Source organism: Siphateles boraxobius, unplaced genomic scaffold (genome assembly GCF_051911475.1).
Source record: "Siphateles boraxobius isolate OS27281-9 unplaced genomic scaffold, OSU_SipBor_1 179, whole genome shotgun sequence".
Lineage (NCBI taxonomy): Eukaryota > Metazoa > Chordata > Actinopteri > Cypriniformes > Leuciscidae > Siphateles > Siphateles boraxobius.
The window spans coordinates 427,501-455,459 of record NW_027508787.1 but is presented as its reverse complement, the minus strand read 5'-3'; the positions used below and the strand labels follow the sequence as shown (position 1 = coordinate 455,459).

Sequence of the window (27,959 nt, the reverse complement as noted above, 5' to 3'; positions counted from 1 at the left end):
AACACACTGTCCGGGAAAAGGAAACTTATTCTGTAATTCTAGAAGGGAGTGGCTTAGCCAGCGTCACCGAACAACATCTATATATAAATTCCTTAAACGCCTCTAGCAAGATACTCATGACTGAGTGGCTGAAGCATCCAGTGTTACAGGAACATTGTGGCATATCAGCAAACCTTTTATATGAAGGTAAGATGATTCTATGCATTACTAATTCATGTTACCTGATTCTTTTGTGAACCGTTTATTATGGAAAACAATTCATGAAGCTTTGTGAAAAATATCATCTGTGGCACTCAAACACTATTACGCAGAATAGCAGCTTCAGTCACCATTTACAGCAACAGTGAATGGTGACTTAGTCTCTCACTCTGCTAAACATCCCTTTTGAGTTACACGGAAGAAAGAAAGATGCACGCAGCATGAGAGTGAGTAAAACATTACAGAACTGAACTGTTCCTTTAAGAGAAGGTGACCTGAAAGCATTAGCATCTGCTAAATGATTAAATGTAAATTACTGTTATAAGGTGTTTAGTTTAATCAGCAGCTTATAACCTTAAATACAAATAGGAAATTGTTCAGTGGAGAAATTGTCATAACTGCACTTATTCAGTATTTGTTTTTACATTTATCATAAGTTTTGTGTTGGCTTGCTAACAATTTTTAACTACTACACTGTTTTTATATATGTGAATTACTGTGTGTAAAGATATGTTCCTTATAACTGATGTTAATGAAGTCAGAAGGAAGTAAAAGTTCATCAAAATTAGAATGCGTAATATTTCAGTGTTTAAAATAAAAAACGTGTACATTTTGAAAGCTTGTTTCCACCACAGAATAAAAAATACTAAAGGTAATTTTGATTTTTTATCTCAAAATTCAGATTTTTTTTTAAAGTTTTGTTATAAAGTCAGAATTGTTCGACATAAACTCGCAATTCTGAGGAAAAAAGTCAGTCTTTTTCCCCTTAGAATTGGACTTCATAACTCGCAATTGCAAGTTTATATCTCGCAACTGAGAAATAAAGTCAGAATTGCAAGATATAAACTCGAAGTTGTGAGATAAAAAGTCGTAATTATCTTTTAAAATGTTTTACTCTGTGGTGGAAACACGCTCTCCGTAGTAAATGGATCTTATTCTAATTACAAATGATTTCTTTTCACAGGAATTTCATGCCTTCTAAGTCATGGCTCTTGTAGGAAATCAACATAACCTTCAAATATTACAAGAGAGGTTCAATCTGTGTGCGCGATGTAAGAAGTGCTGTAGAAAACACAGTGCGATTTCATACTCCCTTAACCAGATCTTCCATAACTGCTCAGAAAACATCTTACTGGTCCAGCGGAAATGTCCCAATTCGGTGTGGAGGCAAGTTGCTCCCCTGCCAGACTTTCCCAGACCTTACAAGTATGTTGTTTGCTGGTTCTACACTGAAGAACGTGGATGCACAGAACATGGAAGTAGATGTTCCTTTGCTAGGAGCCGAGAGGAAGCATTCGTGTGGAACGTCCTCAAGGATTTAAATCTGACAATTCCTCAGCTTGTGAATCTGATCAAACGAAACCAAAGGACACCGCAGTCAAGGCCTCAAGAGAAAGGCAGCTGCACATTATGTCAGGAACACTTCCCAACAGACGAGGAATTCATGAACCATTGTTTCACGGTGAAGCACAGGAGACTGATCTTTGAAGATACTTCTCTGCAATGGAAGTACCGTGATCCGCCACCAACATACAACGACCTGAAATTGTGTGAAAGGTATTTATGAAGCATGACATGCCAATAGATGTTTGCTTGTTTCGAAGCAAGTCAAACCAGTCAAGTCACCTTTATTTTAAAGCGCTTTATACATTGTTTCAAAGCAGCTTTACAGTGATCAACAGGGAAATAATTATTAAATGTTGCGAACATAGTTCAAATCAACTGTAATGCAGCTCTATAAAGAAAAAAGTGTTATTGTAGTCAGTTCAGTGTTGATTCAGTTCCGTTGCCGCATATACGTAAAGAAACCAATAAAATGTCCTCCCATAGATCCCTGATATGCGAGTATGGAGATAATTGCACAAAGGCACACAGTCAAGAGGAACTTCATGAATGGCATAAAAGAATCAAGGCTACACGTAAGAAAGCCAGGGATGCAGCCGAGCTGGGATTACTGTCCTATCAGGACATTCTTTTGGAGGAATACAGGCACAGCGACAACAAGAAAATTATTGTAAGTGGGCCATACAGTAATGAACAATGTGTGGCACAATGCTAGCGATTTTATTTCATTGGCTGATGCTAATTTATTTAGCATATATTTAAAACCAAAGCTTGTTTGTTACTGTACATACTTGCTTTTTACAATATCATAAACACTGATTGAATCAATATTCCTACAGGTCAGCGACACCCTTCCTGATGTTTCTATCACCTGCGACCCAGATTTAGACAGTGTCTATGTAATGAAAAAGGGAATACAGTGTACATGGAGTTTTACCATTATTTCTAAGGTTTGTGCATTAACTAATGATACTACAATATTTTCTCTAGGTTTTATAGGAATTATGGTGTTCAAAGCAGTGTTTTGTGCCTCTTGATCAACGAACCCTGAGAAATACCTTTATCCTTATGAAAAAAAAAAAGATTCAAGGAATTCTTGCAAAAGTTAATAACTTCTTGTTAAAGTTGTTAGTTTGTTTTACCAAGTCTGTATGTTGTGTGGAATAAATATGTAATAATACATAATCCAATGTTTTGGATTATGTAAACGGCTCTGTAATCTGCCAAACTGAACACTGTAAAAAAAATCAACTAAGCTGTATAAGTAATTTCAACTTAAATTTCATTAAATCGAAGTAAAAAAATTGTTGAATCTTGTATAACTTTAAAAAATTGCTTAGATTATCCTGGTGAAAACTTAGTATAGTATAGTATAGTATACTAGAAATCCATTACATATTTACTGACATATCGCTTAAGATTTACTGATATATTGTAATAAGCCTAAAATGTGTTTTAATATCACTCTTAGTAAGGATAGTATGATCTCTGTATAATATCTTTAAATGCAAGATATTTAAAGTGTGGCTAAAGTATAATTGCAATAGTTCCACTTAAGCAAATTCAAATATAACTTAAGTATATCTTTAGTAGGACCTCATCACTATTTCCAGTCTAAATTGCATTAAGTACTAAATTAATTAGCAGACTTTACCATTATACCAATTTAGTATCCAAAAAGTATTATATTATTGTATATTATATTAAGTACATGTAAATATTAAGTAAAGGTATTTGTAGTATACTTAGCATAAAATAAATGTATTTCAAATACATTTTACTATCATTATTTTTCACAAGTTATTTTGATGATTAAAGTAATGTAAAAATATGTAATGTTGGTAGTGTTGGATAGGCACATCTGCAAAGACATAAATCTGTATTCTCTTAATATGACTTAATTCCCTGCAGGAACCTCTAGAAGTGGTCGCTTTACTCAGACGGGAACAGGGGTCGAAATTCAGCCTCAGCAAAAACCCCCATGAAGAACTGTCATATTCCACTAGTGATTGGTTTAAAAAGAACACAGAAGGTGAAGATTGAATGTTTCTTACAAAACCCAAAAAGAACCCTTACTTATTAATTCATTATTCAAAAAATACATTCAAATGACTGTAAATTGTTTTTGCAGTGTATGAAATTCCAGTGTCCTTCAAATCTGACCAGCCAGGCCTGTATGAGCAGTGGGTAGTGTTTGACTTCAATACGAGACCAGTACTGCGACAAAAACTCAAGGTCAGAGTTGGAGAGGATGAGTGTAAGGGAACATGTCCAGCACCTGAGGTTCTGCAAGAAAAACCAGAGACTGCCACGGATCTTGAGCCCTGGAATGAGGAAACCCTGGAAGTCATTCCTTTTGTTGAAATAGATGAGGCACAGAGAGAGCTGCTAAACAGATACCCACTCGTCAAGGAACCCCAGTCAATCAGTTTGATTAACCGTGAGAATTACAAACAGAGCATGCACAATTTTTTATACCAGGAGGAAAAGGAAGAAGGTGAACTGCTTGCCAGGTACAGTATATGTTTAGGTCTAAATCCAATATTTGACAATTGCCATTTATAACAACTCTAATGTACTCTCCTTTTTCCTAAATATTTTCAGGCTGAATCTACGAGGGACTGTGCATTTGAAAAATAAACTGTATGATTACAGGTTTGGATTGAAATTGCCTAATATGGGGGAACTTTTTGCTGCTGCGCCTGTGTCTCGCCTTCTTACTCCTGATGCCCCTCAAGGTTTCATAATGAAAAGACGTGCTATCAGATCTCTTGTTCGTGTCACGAAAAAAGATAATTATCTTGGGCCTATTTATGAGGCTATATTTCTGAAAGACACTACCACTGATACACAAGTACATCTACAGCTTTCCAAACACTGCTGCACTGATCTAAATCTGCAGAATGAAGAGAAATATGAGATGGAAGTCCAGTTCCAAATAAATCGTCTATGGTTCTGCGAGATGCACAAGGCCATTGATGATCTCCCTTACTTGGACAAAGTTTTGCCTGATCTGAAAGACTTCAACTCCAGTTTTTCTTGCCAGTCAAATACCAACGAGTTAAATTTGAAGCAGCAAGCAGCAATGACCTTTGTCCTTAGTGTAACGGACAACAGAATCACTATCCCACCTTTGTTGATTTATGGACCTTTTGGAACAGGCAAAACTCGAACCCTTGCAAAGATGGCCCAGGTTCTTGTGCAGCAACCACAGAACAAAATCCTGATTTGCACACACACAAACAGGTAATGCAGCGCAATTCTATTGCACAGAATACTCAGAATAACTTAATTCCATGCTGATTTATGCTGGTTAGGGCTTGTTTGGTTCTGGCCTAGCTGGCGGACCAGCATAGTTAAAGCCTTGTGGAGACACTGGGCTTCCAAAACACAACATATGCTGGTCTTTTCAACAGGGCAGTGACCTGCCATTCATTTGTTTAATTAACATTTGCATTCCTGTAGTCCAAACTGTAGAGCATTCATAAGCTTATAAATTGAATACCTTGAAGGCAATCTCTCTTTGTTAGGGATGTAACGATTCACTCGCCATGGATAAAATTGTGTGACGATTCAAATCGGTTGAAATGTTAAACGAGTCGCGATACACGTTTTAAACAGCAGGACTCGTTTACTGAATAGCCTACTGTGAAGTTGTGAACCTCGCTTTACAGGCACAATAGCAGCGAGCACACACTGGCGCAAAGCTAGCGAGTGTTTTCACTTCATTCATGGAACTTGAGCTTGTGTGAGCACTCAACTTCCACAGGAATTAACTGAAAACGCTCGGTTTGCTCTGCTCGCGCCGCGCCGCGCCAGTGTGTGTCATAGACTGGTGTGCTCGCGCCGTCAAACGCATGGCGACAGCAAGCTTAGATGTTTACGTTGACTCATTCAAATCGGAGGTGTGGCGGCATTTTGACTTTCCGTAGACTAATAATAATCACTACCGTGAGAAGCACCAGTCACCTCCGTTTTCATGTAAAAGTCATTAATATGACAAGTGCGATAGCCACGGAGATCACAAGATGCATCAGTGTTTCCGTGGCAACCAGGAATCTGGTTTATCTCTTTCTCAATGTGTTCTGTTTTTTTTTAACTCTTACTAGTGTAATGATACAAATTATAACAAAATTAGAATATCGCCTTTATTACAATGTAAAAAAACGGGGGCGTCCGTTTTAACAGGTTAATGTAGTTTTATTATTTGACAAATATATATAAAAAAAATGTTTGAGAAATAATAAAAAGGACACTTTTTCATTTATAATTTCTCTTAAATCTCATTTGTTAAAAAAATCGCGAGAAAATCGTATTGTGAAACCAGTATCGTGAAACGTATCGCATCGTGAGATGAGTGAATCGTTACATCCCTACTCTTTGTATAAAAATGTATGCCAAATGCATTGTTCTAAATGTTTAATTTTACCAGCACCTATTTTTTATCTATTTTTTCCCAATGCAGTTCTGCTGATCTTTATATAAGAGGTCATTTCCATGAATATGTAACAACTGTTCATCATGAAGCCAAACCTTTGAGAATCAAGGCAATGGAAAGCAATCTCAGATCCACTGATCCTATCATTCTACCGTACTGCCATTTATCCCCAGACGGCAATCAATTTGAGTTTCCTGATAAAGCTGTTCTAGATTCCACAAGAATCATCATAACAACAACTGCAATGGCTCGTTTCTTCCATGACATGAAGCTACCTGAAAACTACTTCAGCCACATTCTGATTGATGAAGCTTCTCAGATGTTGGAGTGTGAGGCTCTTATGGCATTGGGCTTGGCTGGTAAAAATACACGTGTTGTTTTAGCAGGAGATCACATGCAGATGGGACCCAGGCTCTTCTCTGTGAGACAAGAAAAATGCTCAGAACATACCCTGCTCAATCGCCTCTTCTATTACTACCAAGCTGAAAACAACAGTGCTGCCAAACAAAGCCGAATCATTTTCAATGAAAACTACCGTTCCACAAAGGACATTGTGGATTTTGTGTCAACACATTTTTATGTGGGAAAGACCGATGTGATCAAGGCTAAAGGAGATGTGCCTCCTCATCCACACCAGCATGCCTTGCAGTTCCATCATGTAAGAGGAGAATGTTGTTTGGATTCAACAAGCATGTCCTGGTTCAATCCAGAACAAATTCTAAGTGTTGTTGACATTGTGCAAGGAATATTGGAGGAGTGGCCGCAAGAGTGGGGTGATAAAGATCCTGAATCAGTCTGTGTCCTTTCTCAAGGCAGACAGGTATCAAACATATTGCTATTCACCAATTTATATAATGTTTTTATTAGTCATGCTGCTAATTCAGAAAATTTCCATCAGTGTGTTTATACCAGATGCTTTTGCCTCTTTTGTGTTTCAGGTGTTGGAAATACGGCAAAGACTGCGTCAGCTTAGACTGCCCCGTTTCACTGTGGAGAATGCTGAAAATGTGCAAGGTAAGGATGATGCATTACTCAAATGTAATTCTATGCAATTATTATGTGCAAACATACTAGTATTCATGGATATGATTCACAGTGAGAGCATACTGAATTTTCCCATATTTTGCAGGAAAACAATTCAGAGTCATTGTGATTTCCACTGTGCACACCAAGGATAGCCTATTGGAAACGGACCGGACCTGTCTTGAGTTTTTCAATGACATGCGAGTGTTGAATACTGTTATGACAAGAGCCCAATCCCAAATAATTGTTGTTGGAGATGCAGCTGCACTTTCTTGCCATCAGTTCGGTATGTGCTGGAGACTATGGAGATCTTATATAGAGTACTGCATCCACAAGGGAACTGCCCATGACTTTAGCTTGGATTCTTTGAAACAAGATCTCCTTGAGATATCTGAGCTCTGCAGAAGTGAGGATGAAGAGAGTAGCGATGGTGAATCAGTTACATCTGAAATACTAGACACAGAAGACCCAATACTTCAAGAGCTTCTTGATGAGAGCAAAGACATCAATGTTGCATTGACCGAGGAAGGCTTATTTCCCATTTTTACCAATGGGCATCTTGTCAGTAATGTGAACAACCAGATTACAGAAGCAGATGAAGAGCAATTGTTTACTAGCTCTACCATCCACAAACACTGTGAGCTATTCAAAGACAATCATGTCTGTGGTTATGCAGTACCACTTGACGACCCCACTCTGAGAATTGATATCAAGGGTAGAAAGAATTTCGGACAGGCATTCCCTGGAGACAAAGTAACAGTGGAGATCCTGAGTGAGAAATCAGATCGTCCAATGGGAAAAGTAATCAACGTCCTTGAAAATGCAGATACTGTCAAAGAATTTGTCTGCACCATTGAAAGATATGACAATCAAGTGATGACACCTATCAACAAATGCATCTCCAAAATCTACACACCATTTTCAAAGGACAAACCAGACCACATTGCTGTAAGAAATCCAGACAACTGCAAAATAAAGAGTTTCATCAAAATAAATGAGGAAGCACGTAGAAAATACCTCTTTGTTGTCAAAGTCCTTAAGTGGAGAAAGACTAACAGTTTTCCCTTGGGGATCGTTGTGAGTGTGTTTCCAAAAATAACAACTATAGATGATGGATTGAATGTACTCGACATCGAGTACAAGTTGAGGAGGACACTTTCTTCATCTTTGAAAAAACAGATGAAAGACTTTCAAGGTCTCAGTTTATTTCAAGATGGACGAAGAGATTTTCGCATGCTCCCAACATTCACTGTTGATCCTGCTGGTTCACAAGACCTTGATGATGCAATCAGTGTACGGGATTTAGGTGAGTACTATGAAATCGGAGTTCACATTTCTGATGTTGCAAGCTTTGTGGCTAAAGACAGTGAACTGGACAAATATGCAAGACAGCTGTGCACTACTTTCTACCCACGTGAGAAGGAGCCAATACACATGTTTCCTAAAGAATTGAGTGCCAATTTCTTCAGTTTAATCCCAGACCATGACAGACGAGCCATCTCCTTGATAATAGAAGTAGATGCAATAACAAACTGCATAAAGAAAAGATTTTTCTTCAAGTCTATCATTCACTCAAAGAGGAGGTTTTCCTACGATGAAGCTGAGGACATCCTTGAAAACATTTGCCAGCATTCTGACCCACTTGAAATCTGCCTTGTGAAAGCATGGAACTTTGCTACAGTTCACAGGAGATACAGGAAACAGGAAAGCTGGTGTTACAAACAGCCAGATGAGGACGTAACCCTTGGAAGAAGACAATCTCACCAAATGGTGGAAGAGCTGATGGTCATGTTTAACCACACAGTTGCTGAACGCCTTCTGTTTGATGAAACAACAAGGAGCATAACTCCACTGAGATGTCAGGACAGACCAAAAAGTGAAAAGCTTACTGACCTTTTTGACAAAAATGCCTCCTTGATTCCACTATCTGTTCACTTCTCAAGTCGAGCTCATGAGAGTGACCATGTGTCTCATGAACTGAATAACCAAGGTTTGATTCGCTACAAAGCCATGCCAAACCCTAAGGCTGACATTTTTGATTCTGAAACCTTCCCTATATTAAAATCCCTTTTGAGATGCCTGAAGACAGCAGCAGAGCAGAAAAATATCTACAAAATAATTGACTTTGTTGCAACTGATGACATTCACCCCCAACTTCTCCCTTTTGCTATTGCATTTAGGAGACTGTTTCAAAAAGCATGTATTCTGCGCTCAAACTCAACACATGTCTCAAGAATTGGGCACTGTGATTTAGATCTTGACTGCTATACATGGGCCTCATCTCCAGTCCGCAGATACATAGATGTTATTGTGCAGCGCCTTCTTCATTCTGTGATTGACAAGACAAACAATAGGTACACAGCTCATGATATTAACCTGTCTTGCATGGAATTTTCCAGGAAAAATGATCAACAGTCGGCATACGAGAAGAAAGCAAATGCTCTACATTTTGCATTAAATTTGTCGACCCAAAGTGAAAGGAAGGTGGCGTACATTGTGGAGCTCAATCCATCAGGGTCAAACTTCAGAGTATCCTTCCCCCTTAATAGAGACTCTATATCAGAAAACTTAGACATTATGTACAGGGATCTTCAGCTGGGATATCAACCAGAACTTGATGAAACAAACAAATGCATGATCTTGAAATGGGAGCGAAGGATATATTCATTCTCCAATCCTCACATTCATGCAGAAGTCAAACAACAAAATCCTAACTCAGTCATGGCCTATGTCCCTAGGAACACCTGGAAATGCCTAGCAGCTGCTGTTAGAGAAGAAAACTGGGACATAATGTTTCCCCTGATTGAGGAGCTTGATGTTAGCTCAACAATCCATACAAGACAATTCCAGGAAAGACTGAGAAACTCTAAAGGTTCAGAAAAATCTGATCCCATGCACGCTGAGCATTATGTCGAACTGTCGCTGAGAATAAAGCAAGGTGAGGCAGTCGAGGTGCAGCTAGGTACAGCCGCAGCTCGAGGATTATGGACACCAGCAATTCAGCTGTTTGTTGTGCATCCAAAATTTGAGATTTGTTTGGATCATGTGAAAGATCCAATCAAGTGTTTTTCAAAATATGCATTACTCTCATCAAGGAATTCATACAACTCATACATGGATTATCAGACAATATGGAAGCCTATGTGTGAAATGGAGTCAGCCTCCAATGCTGTGGCCGAAAATGAGAGCATTCTTATTGAAGATGTAGCCTTGAAATTGGAAAAGTCTCCTCAAAAAAACCTTAAAGGTTTTTTTCTCCTCCCCCTTGACAAGAAATCTCAGTGGTCTATTGAATGTGACCTGAGGAAAAGTTTTCTCTGCATTCGAACTAGGATTCACCAAAGTCAGAGAGGTCCCTTTCTGGAAAACACTCAGTGCACAGCTCTCATGGATGTTCCTTCTATCACTTGGGTGGCCCATGGCATAATTACAGAAGTTGAAGAAACAGACTCCAAAGAACCAAAGAACTTACGAATTGATTTTCTGATTAACCACATGCCCATGACAAATATTCCAGAAGCGATATTCTGCGAGAGGACAAAGTTTACTCTGGAGCTGATTACAAAGCTTCTGCCAGATGTGTAAGACTACAAATCATGTATACTATAGCTGACAAAAATGTTCAAAAATACAGACTGATTAATTTTAAAGCTACTCTTTTCAGTATATTTATACACGGTATAGTTTAATGTGTGTCCTTCAATTATGAACACATCTTCAAACAATATATGTAAGCTTCATTAATTGTTATGCTTCTTTGCAGGCGCAAAGAGAATGCAATTAGCAGTCTTACCAAAGCTAACAACCTTGTGAAAACGATTGCCATGGGCAGGAGAATCAACTCTGGAGGAGGTACTACAGTTTCACTTTTAATGCCTCTTTGTAACATCTTGCATAGCCTATCTATATTTTATATTACTTATATAAAATATAGATAGTTTATATTACTTTCAAACTTTAGTGACTTACAGTACTAGCCATTTTCTTTTCAAAATCTCTTCAATGTAGTTTAATTTTGTTTAACACTATATCTCCTCGAAGGATATACAAATCCGGAGCAGAACCCAGCCAGATTTGAGATTGACAATTATCTCCCTTCTGGGTTTTCCCATCTAAACAACAGTCAATGTAAAGCTATAAGAGAAGCACTGACCAACCCATTCACTCTTATCCAAGGACCACCAGGTGAGAGAGATTTTCTGACTTTCTTTGTTTTCACAAAGGCTATTGTAAGTTGTAGTCCTTTCCTGCTATATTATTGTTGTGCATTTTCACAGGGACTGGAAAAACTGTCGTTGGTGTCCATATTGTGTATTGGATGCTCAAGAATATCCAACAGCTTCCAACCTCCAATTCACAGAAGAAGAGAGCTATTCTGTACTGTGGCCCTTCAAATAAATCTGTTGATGTTGTAGCAGGTACATTTTTGCAAATCGTGTTAAAATATGTAAATTTTGCATATTGGGAAAAGTAGTAGGTCATTCAGGTATTCAGTACATAGATAATTTTGAATATTCAGAAGTATGCACTGTAAATATTGCAGAAATAGTAAAAGCGGTATATCTATTATGCTATTCCATATAGTCAATTATTATTTATGACATTTGGTCAGTTTGGTGCCACTGGTGAGGCAGGAGTTACATGATTAACTTTTAAAGAACATTACCTGATCAATGATCACTGCAAATTTAACTGGTTATTCAAATGTTTTGCAGGTCATCTCCTAAAACTTAGAAGAGATGTTCGACCTCTCAGAATCTACAGTGATCAGATGGAGATGTTGGAGTTTCCTTACCCAGGCTGCAATCTGAAGCTGTCACGCAATTCTAAAAGAGGGGAAAAACCAAACACAGAACTCAGGTATTCCCCAAATATTGTCCATTAATCACTTATTTGGGTGGATATACTAATTATCAGTATATGTGTGTGTGTGTGTGTGTGTGTATTTAAACCTTGATTTCCATTAACAGATGTTTATTGTTGTTGTTTTATTAGTTCCATTGCATTACACCACCTGATTCGAAAGTCTGGCAACAGATATTCCACTCAAATACAAGCATTTGATATGAAAATCGCAAGAGGAGATCAATTCACTCCTGAAGAAAAAAAACTGTATGTATGGCTTAATAACTAGAAATCTCTTTTTGGTTCCAAATTATTGTTTCTTGTTTGTTGGAAACTGTTTGGACACAATTACTTTGAAATGAAAAGCTAAGTTAAAGTTCACTTTTTTGTTTTACAGCTACAAAGAAACCCTCAAAAATGCCAGGAAACACGAATTATTGCAGCACGATGTAATCTTGTGTACTTGCACTGCAGCCTCACACTCTGCCTTAGCTGAAGCCCTCGACTTAAAACAGATCATCATTGATGAATGTGCCATGGCAACTGAACCTGAAGCCTTTATTCCTCTAGTGGCTCATAAACCTGAGCAGGTATGAATGCAAACCAAAGTTCTTTTTAGACAAACAGTAAAACCTGGATATTAGCAGCATGGATTGGTTGAAAAAACACCAAAGACTATAGAATTACACAAAACACGTCACTCGTATTGTTTTGAATGGGGAAAAGTTCAATGCTCAATATGGTGGAATAAGTCCCACCTTCTAAATAAGAGCCAATCGCAGATTGGTAAAGTCATTGCGTCACTGCAGCTGCCGTTAGAAGCTCCAGAGTCAGTCAGACGCGCGCTTCCACTGCCCCTGCACATTAGCTTGATCCAGCCTGAAAAATTTTGTTTTCTGTCATGATTTGAGCGTTTAAAAACAACATTTATGAGACAGTTGTTGTCAGATTTCATTGGTGATTTCAAATATGAAATTTAATCGTAAGCTTGGCGAACAATTTTGGAGAATTTGATGTTTCCCCATTCAAAAAGATAGGAGCTGCACTTGCATGCCTGAGAGGCGTTTCAAAGATGACCGCCAAGTGAATTGATAAAACACATTAAAGTTACTGGAGGCTTTACCTTAACATTCACATTAATATGGGTAAAACGTTTAGTATTCTATTTTCACTGTTTGCATTGATTACAACATGCATTACTGTAGTTGAATCTGCTTCTGGGTTCTTATATTATTATTTTCTTGTTGTAGATTGTTCTTCTGGGCGATCATATGCAGCTGCAACCTGTAGTGCACTGTGATGTGGTAGAGCGATTGGGAATGAGCAAATCTCTTTTCGAACGTTACATGGAGAGAGCACTCATGCTTGACACTCAGTACAGAATGGTAATAAATGATCAGAATATAGCTTTAACTCTGTATCTACAAATTTCTTTCAGTTGTTATTTCTTTGCTTTAGGTGTCTAAAAAGGGCAGTTCTGTTGTTTTTTATATAGCAATATCATTTTTATCTAGTGATATTAAACAATGATCTAATCAATTACACCCCAGCAGTTGTATTGTTATAGTTTCACTTAGTTTAAATTATAATTTATTTTACACATCTTGTCTCTTACAGCAAGAAGACATCTGTGCATTTCCATCTCAGGAGTTCTATGCAGGAAAGTTAAAAACCGGAACTCGACTCAAACAAAGTCTCTTCCATGCTAGATCAAGGCAAACATGCATAGTCTTTGGTCATGTTGAAGGAAAGGAGAAAAGTCTGTTGGTCTCGACTGAACAGGGGAATGAAAATTCAAAGGCAAATGTGGAAGAGGCAGAAGAAGTGGTAAGTTAGAAGGGCAGTCAGTCCCTCCAGAAAAACGCGATTATGCGATCGCTGAATTCAATGCATAATCAGCCAAAGTCCGCATATTCATGCGGGGCCGCATTTTTTCAAATACGCCGCACTTTCGCCGCATAAATTGCCGATTTCCGTGCAAAATATGCGGGATTTTCATGATTTCATACTCCTCGCATTTTCGTTGCAAAAAAGTCACATATATCTTGAAAGTTGGAAAATGTTGCGTTTGCTTCACACAAGAGCAGCCATTTCCCCGTTTCCATGGGAACGTTATGAAGTGACGCAATTGCGCGACGGGATAGCTCACAGCTGATGTTATTGCAGACATAGACATCATATAGAGACTAGATGCCCTATTGGCCACTGTGGCGCAAGAAATGCGGCCGCCATCTTAAACCGGTCATACTCCTATTTGCGTTGCATAGCAGCAGTAGATGCCAGAGCACTGTGCAGCATATTCCTGCTCAAATCGGCGGACCACCACTCGGGGATTACTTTACACAAGTAAGATTTAAGATTTAACATTACCGTACTATTGGTTGTATTTTGTGAACAAAATATTCAAAGTGTCCTGTATCGTAGCTACGTGTATGACCTTTGCAGCAAAAAAACCCGCGTGAAAATCAGTTCGGTATTCAGTGAGATACGATTAATTAAATGTGCTGACAGCTCATTGCACCTGCCAAACAGATTACACTGAGCGGAGCGGGTGACCAGTTTAAGATGGCGGCCCCACGGTTCGTCCGCGCCAATAGGCAGTAGCGGTCGATAGGGCGTCTATCTATTTAGAGTGAGGAGTTGTCGTCATTGTACAGAGCCCCTCCCCTCTCCGCCATGTTGGCAGGATTACCGCGGCAAAACAATGAAAAAATGATTGTTTACGTGTGTTGTTAACTCGGTAGTAGAGGAGATTCTCGCAATTCCGCACTGTTTTACCATGCCTGGACGTCACTGCTGCATTAAAAACTGCTCCAGTACCTCACACGATACATACGGAAAACATAGGAACAATGGAATAGTTTTTTAGGTTACCGAAATGGACACAGCATCAGGGAAAGCAAGTCTCTGACCTGACGAGACGCTGGATTGCTTGGTTGGCTGATGCCTTTGATAAGATTGTCTGCTGTGCCTTAACGAACATGTGCAAAAGTGTTGTTTGAGTGCCTCGTTCATTTCTTTTTTATTTCTTTGAAATAAATGCTTGAAACAACTTGATATGGCTTAACAATATTTATTGAGAACTGAATATATATTTTTTGGACAACATAAGTAATAATAATAATAGGCCTACTGTTATTAGTGCAAAAGAACAAATATCTTGATGCTACTTCTCCAAATACCGCTGTTTTGAGCTTGGTGTGAGCTTGTTCCTGTAAGGTCCCTTTTCTTTCGCCTTATCTTTTTGCATTGCTTTACTTTCTTCCTTTTTTCCCCTCATATTCGTAGATCCGTCTCTGTCCCGCCAAAATAATAAATGCGTGAAAATAATAAATGCACGAAAATGAAAGAGCTCTGGAATGTTTAGTAGCGCTAGGGGTGGGTGAAAAAATCGATTCTTAGATGCATCGCGATGCGGACGTGGACGATTCTGAATCGATTCAAAAATGTCAAAAATCGATTTAAAAAAAAAATGACGTAATATTGACGTAATATTGACGGAACGCAAAAGACGGAAATCTGAAGCGCGGAAGTGCAGTGCCAAGACCGTCTGTCTGTGGCGTGCGCACATAACAGAGACGCGATGGCTGAGCGCGAAATCCAAACACCCTCCTCGTTAAAAGCTGACGTGTGGAAATATTTTGGCTTCTATGAAGTTGAAGGGGGAAAGGAGCTGGACAAGAGCCACACTAGTTGTAAGCTTTGTAGAATAAAACTAAAATATTTCGGCAACACGACAAATATGAGAAGCCATATGACACGTTTCCACCCAGAGGAGGAAAAACACTCGGCTGTACCAGAGCCGTTTCTCTCTATGGCTCTGGGCTTTACCGGTGTTCAGACGATTTCTGCTGCCTTGTCGAAAAATGCTACCCAAACGCGAATCGATCACAGATAATGTTGATTCATTCTCTATTGTTTCCATAATGGTGTAAATCTCACAATATTATAACATTGTTTATTTCATTTTAATCAGGGTAAGTGTATGGGGAGCATATTTTGATATTTTAAATGAACTAGCAATTATCACATTTGATATAACAAGTAAAAATGATATTTTTATATGAAATAAAATTATAATAAAATTCGAAGTTAAGAGTACAGTATAATGTATTGTTTTTATTTTTAAAACGGTGTGAAAAGTAAAAATTATCATCAAATATTCATATTTGACCTGTCAAAGTTTCCTACAAGTCTCCACAGCAAGGATGCATAGATTTATGGGCGTGGTAAGCAGAAGAAAAATGAGTCTGCACATGCACCAGTAAGTAGCACATCTCGATGGGTAGCATGAATCGTCAGAACACCTGTTGTTGTTATATTATTAATTTACTACAAGTATGCTGCTTGTTCAGGCACACATTTATTTTCCTGTTGGTTCTTTGCAATGTTAATAAAATATATTGTACGTTAATTCTTTATGGGTCATTACTTTGTACTTTTAAAGCAAAGTATTTATATTCACACACACACACACACAAAAGATTCAGATAATCGATAATCGCTTTAGAATCGAATCGCAGGCCTCTGAATCGTAATCGAATCGAATCGTGAGGTGCCTAGAGATTCCCACCCCTAAGTAGCGCCTCTGTGAAGTTCTGAAGGCGTTGCCCCTGGCAACCGCTAGCACCTCCTACCATCATGGCCGACAGGCTCAGACCCCGCCCAAATCGGCACATGACTCCTCACTCTCAATATGATGTCTATGATTGCAGAGGCCAGACAGACTCACGGAGGCGATTGACATCTCACAAATCGAACTCGTATAACTGTCTGTCACACGTTCTACCGTCACATCGTTACTTAATAAACAAAATAAGATAAAAGAAGTAGCATCAAACAGAAATTACCCGCACACATGGGGTGTTCGAGGCGCACATATAATATAACACTGCAAACAGTTCAACAGGGAGCGCGCAGCTCTTAAAGGGGCCACACCTTATTTACACTCGTTACAGTCTGAAATAAAACAAGATGAGAAATTAAATATTACCAGCACTTTATATGATGTAGTATGCTTGCTTATCAAAGGAAGTAATAAGAAATGACTCTTTACATTAAGGTAGTAGCCTAATGAGAACAGGGTGTTGGGGGAATCACCTTTTTTTTCTTTTTCATCAAACCGAAGTTTTTGCAAGTTCCCGCAATTTTTGCAAGTTCCCGCAATTTCATCGAATAAAATTTCATAAATATCCCGCATATTCCATCGCATTTTTAAAGAAAACGGGCCGCATAATCAAGGATTTTTGCCGGTGTGGTGCCGAATTCTGACCCCCGCCAAATTATTACCCCCCTCGTTAGCGCGGGTATAAACGAGCAGCTGGTGCGATTGCACACTAGCTTTTTGCTTCGGAGCCAAGCACTTCGTATGCTGAACAGAGTGAATTTGAAGGCAAGCCTCTTCTGGATTTCTCCACTTTGGTGCGGGCGTGACGGCACAACAGCGCGAGCGGTCTTTTTCTCTTCTCTCTCTCTCTTCTTTGTTTGTTGTTTTAAAACTGAGCAAACAAAAAAGCTGTTTTCACGGCTGGTAAGGTGCGCGGTTAAAGCGCTCAACGGCCGTTTTTACGGCTGGTAAGGTGCGCGATTAAAGCGCTCAACGGCCGTTTTTACGGCTGGTAAGACCAGCGAGAGAGAATCGCGCACAGACAGGTGCACATTCCTGTCTGTGTTCGCTGTGACCGTTCCCCTGCGTGCTTCAGCACCAAGGAGAGCAGTCTCTAAAAGAGCTTACACAGATAGTTTGCGTCTTTTTCAAGATGACATTCTATCTGTGTGTTTCTGGATGCGGTCGTTACCTGGGGTCGCGGGATGGTCACGATCGCTGCCTTGTGTGTCTGGGCCTCGAACACGCACAGGCAGCGTTCGTGGATGAGTCATGTACCCATTGTGGGAAGATGACCATCTCGGAGCTGAGGTCGAGACTCACGTTCCTGCAAAGGGGCGGAGTCCCCGTGCCTGCACCTCGTTCCAACCCCCCTTCGCGGGTTGCTTCGGGCAGTGACACGGGTGACCTGAGGATTACAGTGAGCGCGCTTCCTTCGGGGAACCAACCCCCTAGGAACCCTCACTCCTCTCATGCTCCGCAACCAGTTGAGCTGCCAACGGAACGTTCTGGACCGTCCTCGAGATGTGTACCGGTCGTTTCGTTCGGCGCTCCCTGCGACGACCAGATGTCGATCGCTGCATCGGAGGGTGGGTCAGACCTCTCCGCGGACGACGGCTCGGAGCCGCTGCCTCCTTCAGGTGTGCCAGCGGTGCCCGAGTCAGACCCGGAGATGATGGCCATGCTTTCCCGGGCCGCCAACAGGATCGGGCTCGTGTGGAACCCTCCACCGTGTCCCGAGCCCTCGAGGTTGGACGATTGGTATCTCGGGGTGGCGCGCAATGGTTCTCAGCAACCCACCCCAGTGCCTTTCTTCCCGGAGGTGCATGAGGAGCTCACAGGGACGTGGACGGCACCTTTTACTGCCAGAAACCGTCTCGGTGGATCCTCCTCCCTCACCACCCTTGATGGCGGGGTAGCTAAGGGATACACGCGTATCCCGCCAGTGGAACGGGCCGTTGCTATGCAACTGTGCCCTAACTCCACTTGGCGTGGAGAACCGTGTCTTCCTTCCCGGGCTTGTAAGAACTCGTCGGACCTGACCGGCAAGGCTTACAAGGCCTGTGTGGAAGCTGCCTCTGCCATGCACGCCATGGCGTTGTTGCAGGTTCATCAGGCCAAGGCACTGAAGGACCTGCACGAGGGTGGTCATGATCCACAAGTTCTCCAAGAACTTGGTGCCGCAACTGACCTCGCGCTCCGTGCGACGAAGGTCACTGCGCGGTCAGTGGGTCGTGCGATGTCCACACTGGTGGTCCAGGATCGCCACCTCTGGCTGTGTCTGGCTGACATGCGGGAGACCGACAAGATCAGGTTCCTTAACTCCCCCGTGTCCCAGACCGGCCTCTTCGGCGACGCGGTCGAGAACTTCGCCCAGCAGTTCTCGGCTGTACAGAAGCAGACTGAGGCCATTAGACACATCTTGCCGTGGGCGGCGGTCAGCTGCTGCCTCCACCCCACCGCCCGCGGCTCCTCGGTCTGCTCGTCGCCGTGGGCGTCCGCCTGCGTCTGCCCCTGCTCCCGCGCCGCAGCAGCAGCCTCCATCCAAGCGGCACCGTGGAGCCAGTCGCAGGCAGGGCGCCCCGCCCGTCCAGGCCCCCGCCAAGAGGGGCGGCAAAGCCAAAGGTAAGCGGCCCTAGGACGGGCGACCCAGAGGTGGAAGGGACTGCTCTCCAGGAGACGATGACTGCATCGCTCCCTCCCCCGGAAGAGGGCCGGGTGGAAAATCCTTTGTTTCGTTTTGTTTGTGTTCCGCCGCTGGCCTTAAAACCAGCGGTACCCAAATTTTCAATAAAAGAGCAGTTTCTATCATCTCTGGGTCCGAAGAGGGCCCGGAGAGTAGTGGGGGGTCAGAATCCTCACCACTCTCATCCGCCTCTTCTATCGCCAGCCGGCAGCTGCGTACGGTCCGAGAACGCCATCGAGCCGCCTCCCGCACCTCCTGCCCCGTGGAACCAGGTAAGTGCTGCACAGCACACTCAGACCCCGCTACGGGCCGCCTCCCAGAGAGAGCCTCCCGAGCTGCGTCCCTGTGTTCCACCTCGCTGCCCCACTCCGGGTACGCCTACGGTCCCTTTGGTCCCGCTTGTACGGTCTCTGCGAGCCTGGTTAGCGCTCCCCAGGCCGTCTCGCTGGCTCATTCGAACCATCAGGCTCGGCTATGCGATTCAGTTCGCCCGGCGTCCCCCCAAGTTTCGGGCCATCCACTCCACTACAGTGAGAGCAGCCGATGCCCATGTCTTGCGTGCGGAGATCGCAGTCCTACTGGCGAAGGATGCGATAGAGCCGGTCCCTCCAGCCGATATGAGGTCAGGGCACTACAGTCCCTACTTCATTGTACCCAAGAAAGGTGGTGGGTTACGACCGATCTTGGATCTGCGAGTTTTGAATCGGAGCCTCCACAAGCTACCGTTCAAAATGCTCACGCAGAGACGCATTTTCGAATGTATCCGTCCCCAAGATTGGTTTGCAGCGATCGACCTGAAGGACGCGTACTTTCATGTCTCGATTCTTCCTCGACACAGGCCATTTCTGCGCTTTGCGTTCGAGGGTCGAGCATATCAGTACAAAGTCCTACCCTTCGGGCTGTCCCTGTCCCCCCGTGTCTTCACGAAAGTCACGGAGGGGGCCCTTGTTCCCATGAGAGAACAGGGCGTTCGCATCCTCAACTATCTCGACGACTGGCTCATACTAGCACACTCTCGAGATCAGCTATGCGAACACAGGGACCTAGTGCTCAGGCACCTCAGCCAGTTGGGTCTTCAGGTCAACTGGGAAAAGAGCAAACTCACCCCTGTGCAGAGGATCTCTTTTCTCGGTATGGAGTTGGATTCGGTCGCCCAGACAGCGCGCCTCACAGAGCAGCGTGCTCAGTCGGTGCTGAACTGCTTGAACACGTTCAAGGGCAGGACAGCGGTCCCACTGAAACTCTTTCAGAGGCTCCTGGGGCATATGGCAGCAGCATCAGCGGTAACCCCGCTCGGCCTGCTACATATGAGACCGCTTCAGCACTGGCTTCACGGCCGAGTCCCGAGATGGGCGTGGCGTCATGGCACTCACCGGGTGGCAATCACACCGGCGTGCCGCCAGACCTTCAGCCCGTGGTCAGACCCCTCGTTCCTGCGGGCAGGAGTCCCCTTGGAACAGGTGTCCAGGCATGCTGTGGTATTCACAGATGCCTCTGCCACCGGCTGGGGTGCCACGTACAACGGGCATGCAGTGTCAGGGGTGTGGACGGACCCTCAACTGCGTTGGCACATCAACTGCCTCGAGTTGCTAGCAGTACATCTCGCCCTGACCCGCTTGAAAAGACGGCTACAGGGCAGGGACGTGCTGGTCCGTACGGACAACACTGCGACCGTTGCGTACATCAACCGACAAGGTGGTCTACGCTCCCGTCGCATGTCGCAACTCGCCCGCCATCTCCTCCTCTGGAGTCAGAAGCATCTGAGGTCGCTTCGAGCCATGTATGTCCCCGGCTTGCTCAACCGTGTGGCCGACGAGCTATCACGAGCTGTGCTCCCGGGAGAATGGCGACTCCACCCCCAGGCGGTTCAGCTGATCTGGAGAGAGTTCGGGGAGGCTCAGGTAGACCTGTTTGCCTCCTCAGAGACCTCCCACTGCCAGCTGTTTTACTCCCTGACCGAGGGAACACTCGGCACGGACGCACTGGCACACAGCTGGCCCCGGGGCCTTCGCAAATATGCGTTTCCCCCAGTGAGCCTACTTGCGCAGACACTGTGCAAAGTCAGGGAGGACGAGGAGCAGGTCCTTCTGGTGGCTCCCTATTGGCCCACCCGGACTTGGTTCCCAGAACTCATGCTCCTTGTGACAGTCCCTCCCTGGCCCATTCCTCTGAGGAAGGACCTTCTGACTCAGAGACGGGGCACCCTATGGCACCCGCGTCCAGACCTCTGGAAACTCCATGTCTGGTCCCTGGACGGGACGCGGAGGTTTTAGGTGACTTACCCCCTGAGGTACTTAACACCATCACTTCAGCACGGGCGCCGTCCACGAGACGTGTTTACGCCCTGAAGTGGAACCTGTTCGTCAAGTGGTGTTCTTCTCGCCGAGAAGACCCCCGAAGATGTCCGATAGGGTCTGTGCTTTCCTTCTTGCAGCAGGGGTTGGAGCGTAGACTGTCTCCCTCCACCCTCAAAGTACATGCTGCCGCTATTTCAGCTTATCACGACCACATAGATGGCAAAGCAGTGGGAAAGCACGACCTGGTCGTCAGGTTTCTTAGGGGGGCGAGACGATTAAATCCTCCTCGACCCCCCTCCATACCCTCTTGGGATCTTTCCCTGGTGCTTCGAGCACTTCAGGATGTTCCCTTTGAGCCTCTGCAGTCAGTAGACTTAAAGCTTCTTTCCATGAAGACTTTGCTGCTGGTTGCACTGGCCTCTGTCAAGAGGGTAGGAGACCTGCACGCATTTTCGGTCGACGAATCGTGCCTAGAGTTCGGGCCGGGTGGCAGCCACGTGGTACTAAGACCCCGGCCTGGCTATGTGCCCAAGGTTCCTACCACTCCCTTCAAAGACCAGGTAGTGAACCTGCAAGCGCTGCCTTTGGAGGAGGCAGACCCAGCCCTGGCTTTGCTCTGTCCCGTTCGCGCTCTGCGTATGTACGTGGACAGAACTCAAAGCGTCAGGACCTCAGACCAGCTCTTTGTCTGTTACGGAGGCCAGCAGAAGGGAAAGGCTGTCTCCAAGCAGAGGATGGCCCACTGGATAGTGGATGCCATCGCCTTGGCTTACCAAGCACAAGGCGTGCCCTGCCCGCTCAGGTTGCATGCACACTCCACGAGAGGCGTTGCATCCTCCTGGGCGCTGGCACGTGGCTCCTCGCTAACAGGTATCTGTAGAGCTGCGGGCTGGGCGACACCTAACACGTTCGCTAGATACTATAGCCTACGTGTAGAGCCGGTGTCCTCCCGTGTTCTCACCCTAGACGGGTAGAAGCACTGAGAGGTCTGGCTCTGTCGGCTTGCTGCACCCTACTGTGCACCCTTACTGCTCCAGAGTAAAACCTGTTGAGTCCTCCAAAACCCCTCGGCCCGGACTTGGCGGAGCGTCCGGCGCCAGGCCCTTATCCGTTGAATCCTTGAGAACCGGATCTGGGCTGGGTTCCATTTGTGTGACCCTACGGGGATCCCATATGTGTATATTCCACGGCTGCTCCTATCGGAAGCCCGTGTCTTTCCCTTGGGCTAAGTCACCCTTTATTTCATATGCAGTACAGCCTTCGGCTAGTCCATATGCATTTCCACATAACTCTTTGAAGAAGTGGCTTCCGCAGCGTTCCTTCCTAAACAGAAAGGGCACGCTTTCCCAGTGTTATCCAATATCTCACTGTATGGGTTATTACGGAACAACAGTGTCAGACTCACTCTGTGTAAGCCTCCGCCTATCGTCCTTCCAGGCAAGAAGGTGTAGAGGCTTGCACGGGGGCGCTGGATGGGGTGCAGCGGCTGTGGCGCTTTGGTAGGGATTCCTATTGGTCAGTCATGACCTACGTTGTAGTGACTGACCGATAGGGAACGTCTCGGTTACATATGGTAACCCTCGTTCCCTGAGGGAGGGAACGGAGACGTAGGTCCCGTCGCCACATCCGCTGCCGCCCGCCGGGGCGGCCAGCTTCTCAGGCTTGGCTCCTCAGCAAAAAACTAGTGTGCAATCGCACCAGCTGCTCGTTTATACCCGCGCTAACGAGGGCGCGCAGCTGATGCAAATGATTGCACGCCAATGTGTATTGGCTTGTTTTAGTTTCACTCGAAGTAGATTGGCCTCTCTAGCGAGATTCCTATTGGTCAGTCATGACCTACGTCTCCGTTCCCTCCCTCAGGGAACGAGGGTTACCATATGTAACCGAGACGTTTTTCTGGAAGGACTGGGCAGTGGGCTGACATAGTGTATTTTGGGCTATAGTATAAACAAAAATCTATTGACTATTAAGCTAACTTACACGCTGCAGGTACAAAATGAGTTTTTGTTTAGAAAGTAAGAGAAGGAACTATTATTTAACTATTATCATAAACCTAAAACCTCTGTAGTACATAGCATAATATACAGTATATAATTCCGATATTTAATCAAAGGATGGTTCCATATACATGTATGGGCTAAGCCACAAATATCCACTGACCCTACTAAAACCGCTCATGATGAACACTAATTTGGATATTTTCACATAGGTGCTACTTTTGTCTCTCATTTCACTCGTGGTTTCTATCACGAGCTAGAATAGTTAATAAACTAACGTTACATCTTGCAATTCAAAATAGTCCCTAAAAAATTGTCTCAACGTAGAATAGTTATTTTAACCTGACACATCATTTCCAAATAAACAAACAAATTATGAGTAACGTCAGTTATTTTCACACACAAAAATTATATTATTAAACTTACCTAATAACTCCAACTGTACAGAGAGCATTAGATTTACACTCTTCTTCCAGATTCTCCTCAGTCCGTGATGTTGGGCGGTAAGTGTTGTCGGTTAAGTTTCCTAGGAGACATGACGACGACGACTCCTCAAAGCCCGCGCTTCGCAACATTCAAATTTCAGGACGTTTTTATCCTAAATGTATGTATTTAACAGAACGTAACTTCAAATAAATAACAAAACTATATTAATTCTAAAGACATCTGTCAAATTATTTATAAAACGTAATTAGGCCTACATCCAGACATCAGATGATCTAGATCAGCGCTGTAAAAAGTAAGACATCACGTGACCGCCTAGTCGTACAAAGAGACACTTAGAAAATTATAAGATAAATAAAATAATGTAATAAATAAACATTTATATTTAAATGTATGAGCCCTACCTATTTCTGCCACAAATCGTTTTAAATCCCAGTTTGTCCACCAATTATACTTTTTTATTTAATATGTATTTATTTATTTGTTCATTCATTCATTAAAAGAGATTTTTCTGTAACACTGATAATCATTCTTCCAACAGGTGCGTATCGCCATTCTTTTGACTAAGGCTGGGATACAGACGAAGGACATCGCCATTCTCACACCATATAATGCTCAAGTTAGGGACATTAGTGAATCCCTTTCCTATAATGGTATAAGAGACATCACAGTCAACACCATCATGAGGAGTCAAGGTAATAACGTTTTTAACAAATGCCATTTTACATTAGTGGACCATTCTGGACCCATGATAGAACATTAAAATAAATATATGCATGTATGCATAACATAAATGAATGTTTAGGGCACAACCTTGCTTTGACTTTGTAAATATTGAGCAAGGCATTCATACTTTCTAAGCTGTGTTTATAAATGTTTTTACACTTGATATCGTTTGTTTCTGTATTAAGGCATATATATTGGCTATACATATAAGGCTATAGCTAATATTATTTCTGATCTTTTCTCTTTTGTTTGTTTGGCCACAGGAAGTGAGTGGAAATATGTCATCATGTCAACTGTGCGCTCCTTTCCAAAGTCTGACATAGAGAAACAACCAACGAAATCCTGGATTATGAAACGACTTGGATTCATCACGGACCCACACCAGGTTAACGTGGGCATTACCAGGGCACAAGAAGGACTGTGCATCGTTGGTTAGTTTACTGATGAATAAACAAATAATGTGTGAATCTAATACAATTTGCTATTTGAATTACGCAAAATAAAGCACACATCACAGTCATTTTTGTCTCTTAGGGTTGGGCAAGGGCGTAGATTTGGTTTGAACATTGGGGGGGTTGAAGTTTGGGTATGCCTCCTGATATTGTGATCATGGTATAAATAATGGGGGGGTTGTAATGCATAGATTTAAATATTGGGGGGGTTATATCCCCCCCACCCCCCCACAAATTACGCCCCTGGGGTTGGGTATCGTTTGAATTTTAGTGATTCTGATTCTACTTATAAAAACGCTTATTATTATAAGATTCCAATATGATAAAAAAAAGTCAGACATAGATATTAAACATTTATTCTGTCTTTTTGCAAAACATTCTGTTGCAGCTGAATACCATGAGCAAAAACCAGCAGTCTAAAGAACAACTAACTAATAAACTATTATTCATTTCAAACATTATTAAAGACAAGTATACTACAATCGGAACAAATAAGCAAATTAAAGCACAAATAAATACAATTGAACAAAGTTCAGAAATTGAAATCAAATGTAAAATAACTGGATAGTTTTCGTTTTATAAATAAAATACAGATTAATACTTACTAAAGTTACATAAGTTATTCAGTCAAGATTCTTTTTCTTTTGTTCTTTGATTAAGATTAATGACAGACAGCGGCAGGTTTATTAGGTTTCTGTCACTTTAAGAGCGAATGCAGGGATCAAATACACTGATACACATGTGTTTACTTTCTCAACTGTTTATGTTCACTTAAGACATTACCAACAGTCTTTACAGGGATATTTTGACAAAATTGTACGTGTATTTGTCCGTTCAAGCTCAAGAAGACGCTAAAGAGAACTCAGTTCAGTATTCGTGCATTATTTGCGAGTGCCAATTTGAGTTCTCTTTCACATCTTCTTGCGCTCAAATGGTTACCACATTAAAATGTGTGCTTGGAATCAAAATACTATAACAAGCCTATTCATGACCTTAAGTGTGATTTTCGATACCCGACCCTCCTCTTTAGTATAATGAGTATTATTCAGTCCTAACAATAATTTCTTAATCTAGAGCAGTTTGTGTGAATAGTTTCTAGGGTTATTAAGCAAAATGCCATTATATGACTCGATAAACCTCATTTTGATTTATCTTCATTATGCTTTTTTAATTATTATCAACCAGCTTAATGTCTGGATTGCAGTGCCTTTAATTCTGGTGTTTTGACAGGTAATGAGAACTTGCTGCGCTGCAGTGTCTTGTGGAGAAGACTTCTGGATCATTATCAGGAGAAAGGATGTGTAGTGAATCCTGCCCAGAACATCCAGGTTCACCCAGAATAACACCCAGAATAAACAGAACTGCTAGAAGATGATGTGCTTTGTGCAGTTTTCTTTTTGTAACTGCATTTAATTTATTCTCTAGCGGTGTTAAATGTGCACTCATATACTTTCCTGTACATCTACTCATTTATACAATGCCGTGTAAATCAGGGAACATTGTACACGTCATATGTGTTCATATAAGCTTATACATTAATATCATAAAATAACCAATCTTTGAAGGCACTTTAGAATATATTAACTTTTATTTTTTGTTTTTTAAAATTTGTCTGTTTTATGTAAATTTGATCGTATTAAACTTTTAATTTTAATGCCAGAATTTTTGTAAAGTTTTAAGAGAATTGTAAATGCATTGCATTTGTTAAAAAATGCTAAATTTGTATATAAAAAACAAAGTTAGTGTGATTTTTGTCCATGTAACTATGAAGTATAGATTAATTTCACCACTGTAGCGCCACTAGATTGTGACTTTAATCTTTATACTTGCAATGTTAAAATTCGACCACTTAGTGGTGCTATACCTGCATATAAAGCCAATCAGTAACTGTGTATTACGTTGAGATGTTGTTGAATATTTTGTACCATAAATAGTGAATCAAGTTTTCACCATGTGTCACATTTTTTTCTGATGTGTTATAGATGAATGTACAATTCCAAGAACACTGTGTTTTCTTTCCTTTCTTTTTTTTGTTAACATGTATAAGGATGTATCTGTGTCATTAATTTATTTAATTTCAGTTTATGTTTAGTGTGCAGCTCTTTACTTAATATGCACAACAGTACATACAGTATCTGCAAAATGAAGGTGATGTGTATTGGGACACTTTTCCCCAGGGAATCATCCTGAGTTGACTCTTATGTGAACACTGAAGTCACTAATAAAAATCTATGAATGTGATTGATTATATCTGTCTCAAATGCTTTTTTCCTTCACTAATGTCGCTGCTCTTCGTGTCTGAAGTGTGTTTGAATCAGGCAATTTCTAGTGTGAATAAAGTTTACACAGGTTAAGAGAATCATCCACTAATCTTCAACATCTGTTGATTTATCATTTCAAACCCAGCAAACTTCTGTCATGTCTGAATACTTTTTAGGGCCACTGTAAGTCTATATTTTGATATCACACACACACACACACACAGATAGAGAGAGAAGGGTGTTATAAGGGGGAGACAGACGCCAGGCCGGTTTGGAAAAGACTCTGAGGAGAGCTGTGGTTTTGCGGGAGTGTGACGAGACAGGAACCACTGATGAAGGCAGAAAGGAGTGCATGAATGAGGACACACATCACTTGAGAAGCACAATTGTTTAAAATATAAAGAAGTGAATATCTTGACATTGCATTTATTTTTCTAACTCTATGGGAGAAATATTCTCCAAATATATACATTGTTGATATTTAAGTAAGCGCTTCTTGTTGTAATGATATTTACAGTAGATATTTTAAATAAAACAAGACTAGACTTGCAGTGCATTGCATGAAAAGTATGTGACAAGAAACTGAACTTGTGCTTGTGTGCATGAGAATACTGCATTTCTTTTTTGAAATTGCACACATGG

General features: G+C 42.2%; 2 protein-coding genes across 2 annotated transcripts in view; both read left to right on the top strand.

The window, feature by feature from the left end:
- Nucleotides 1–27,959, top strand: part of LOC143740638 (ADP-ribosylation factor-related protein 1) — a 93,556-nt gene that overhangs the window by 30,056 nt on the left and 35,541 nt on the right. The gene's annotated exons all lie outside the window — the stretch shown is intronic.
- LOC143740636 (3'-5' exoribonuclease HELZ2-like) lies at nucleotides 113–27,304 on the top strand. The gene is made up of 21 exons (XM_077232629.1): nucleotides 113–186; nucleotides 1,163–1,755; nucleotides 2,029–2,212; nucleotides 2,382–2,492; nucleotides 3,454–3,574; nucleotides 3,674–4,055; nucleotides 4,147–4,788; nucleotides 6,008–6,800; nucleotides 6,919–6,994; nucleotides 7,110–10,584; nucleotides 10,767–10,855; nucleotides 11,045–11,188; nucleotides 11,281–11,421; nucleotides 11,719–11,863; nucleotides 11,999–12,115; nucleotides 12,246–12,438; nucleotides 13,099–13,233; nucleotides 13,466–13,675; nucleotides 24,420–24,573; nucleotides 24,868–25,035; nucleotides 26,287–27,304. The coding sequence occupies exons 2-21, from the start codon at nucleotides 1,184–1,186 to the stop codon at nucleotides 26,397–26,399; spliced, it is 7,965 nt and encodes a 2,654-aa protein (XP_077088744.1). The 5' UTR covers nucleotides 113–186; nucleotides 1,163–1,183; the 3' UTR covers nucleotides 26,400–27,304.

Excerpts from the sequence above, each read along its gene's own strand:
- LOC143740636 (XM_077232629.1), top strand. The coding sequence starts at position 1,184 with ATGGCTCTTGTAGGAAATCAACATAACCTTCAAATATTACAAGAGAGG. Across the intron at positions 2,493-3,453 it reads GTTTTACCATTATTTCTAAG|GAACCTCTAGAAGTGGTCGC; the intron begins GTTTGTGCATTA and ends AATTCCCTGCAG. Across the intron at positions 11,422-11,718 it reads ATCTGTTGATGTTGTAGCAG|GTCATCTCCTAAAACTTAGA; the intron begins GTACATTTTTGC and ends AATGTTTTGCAG.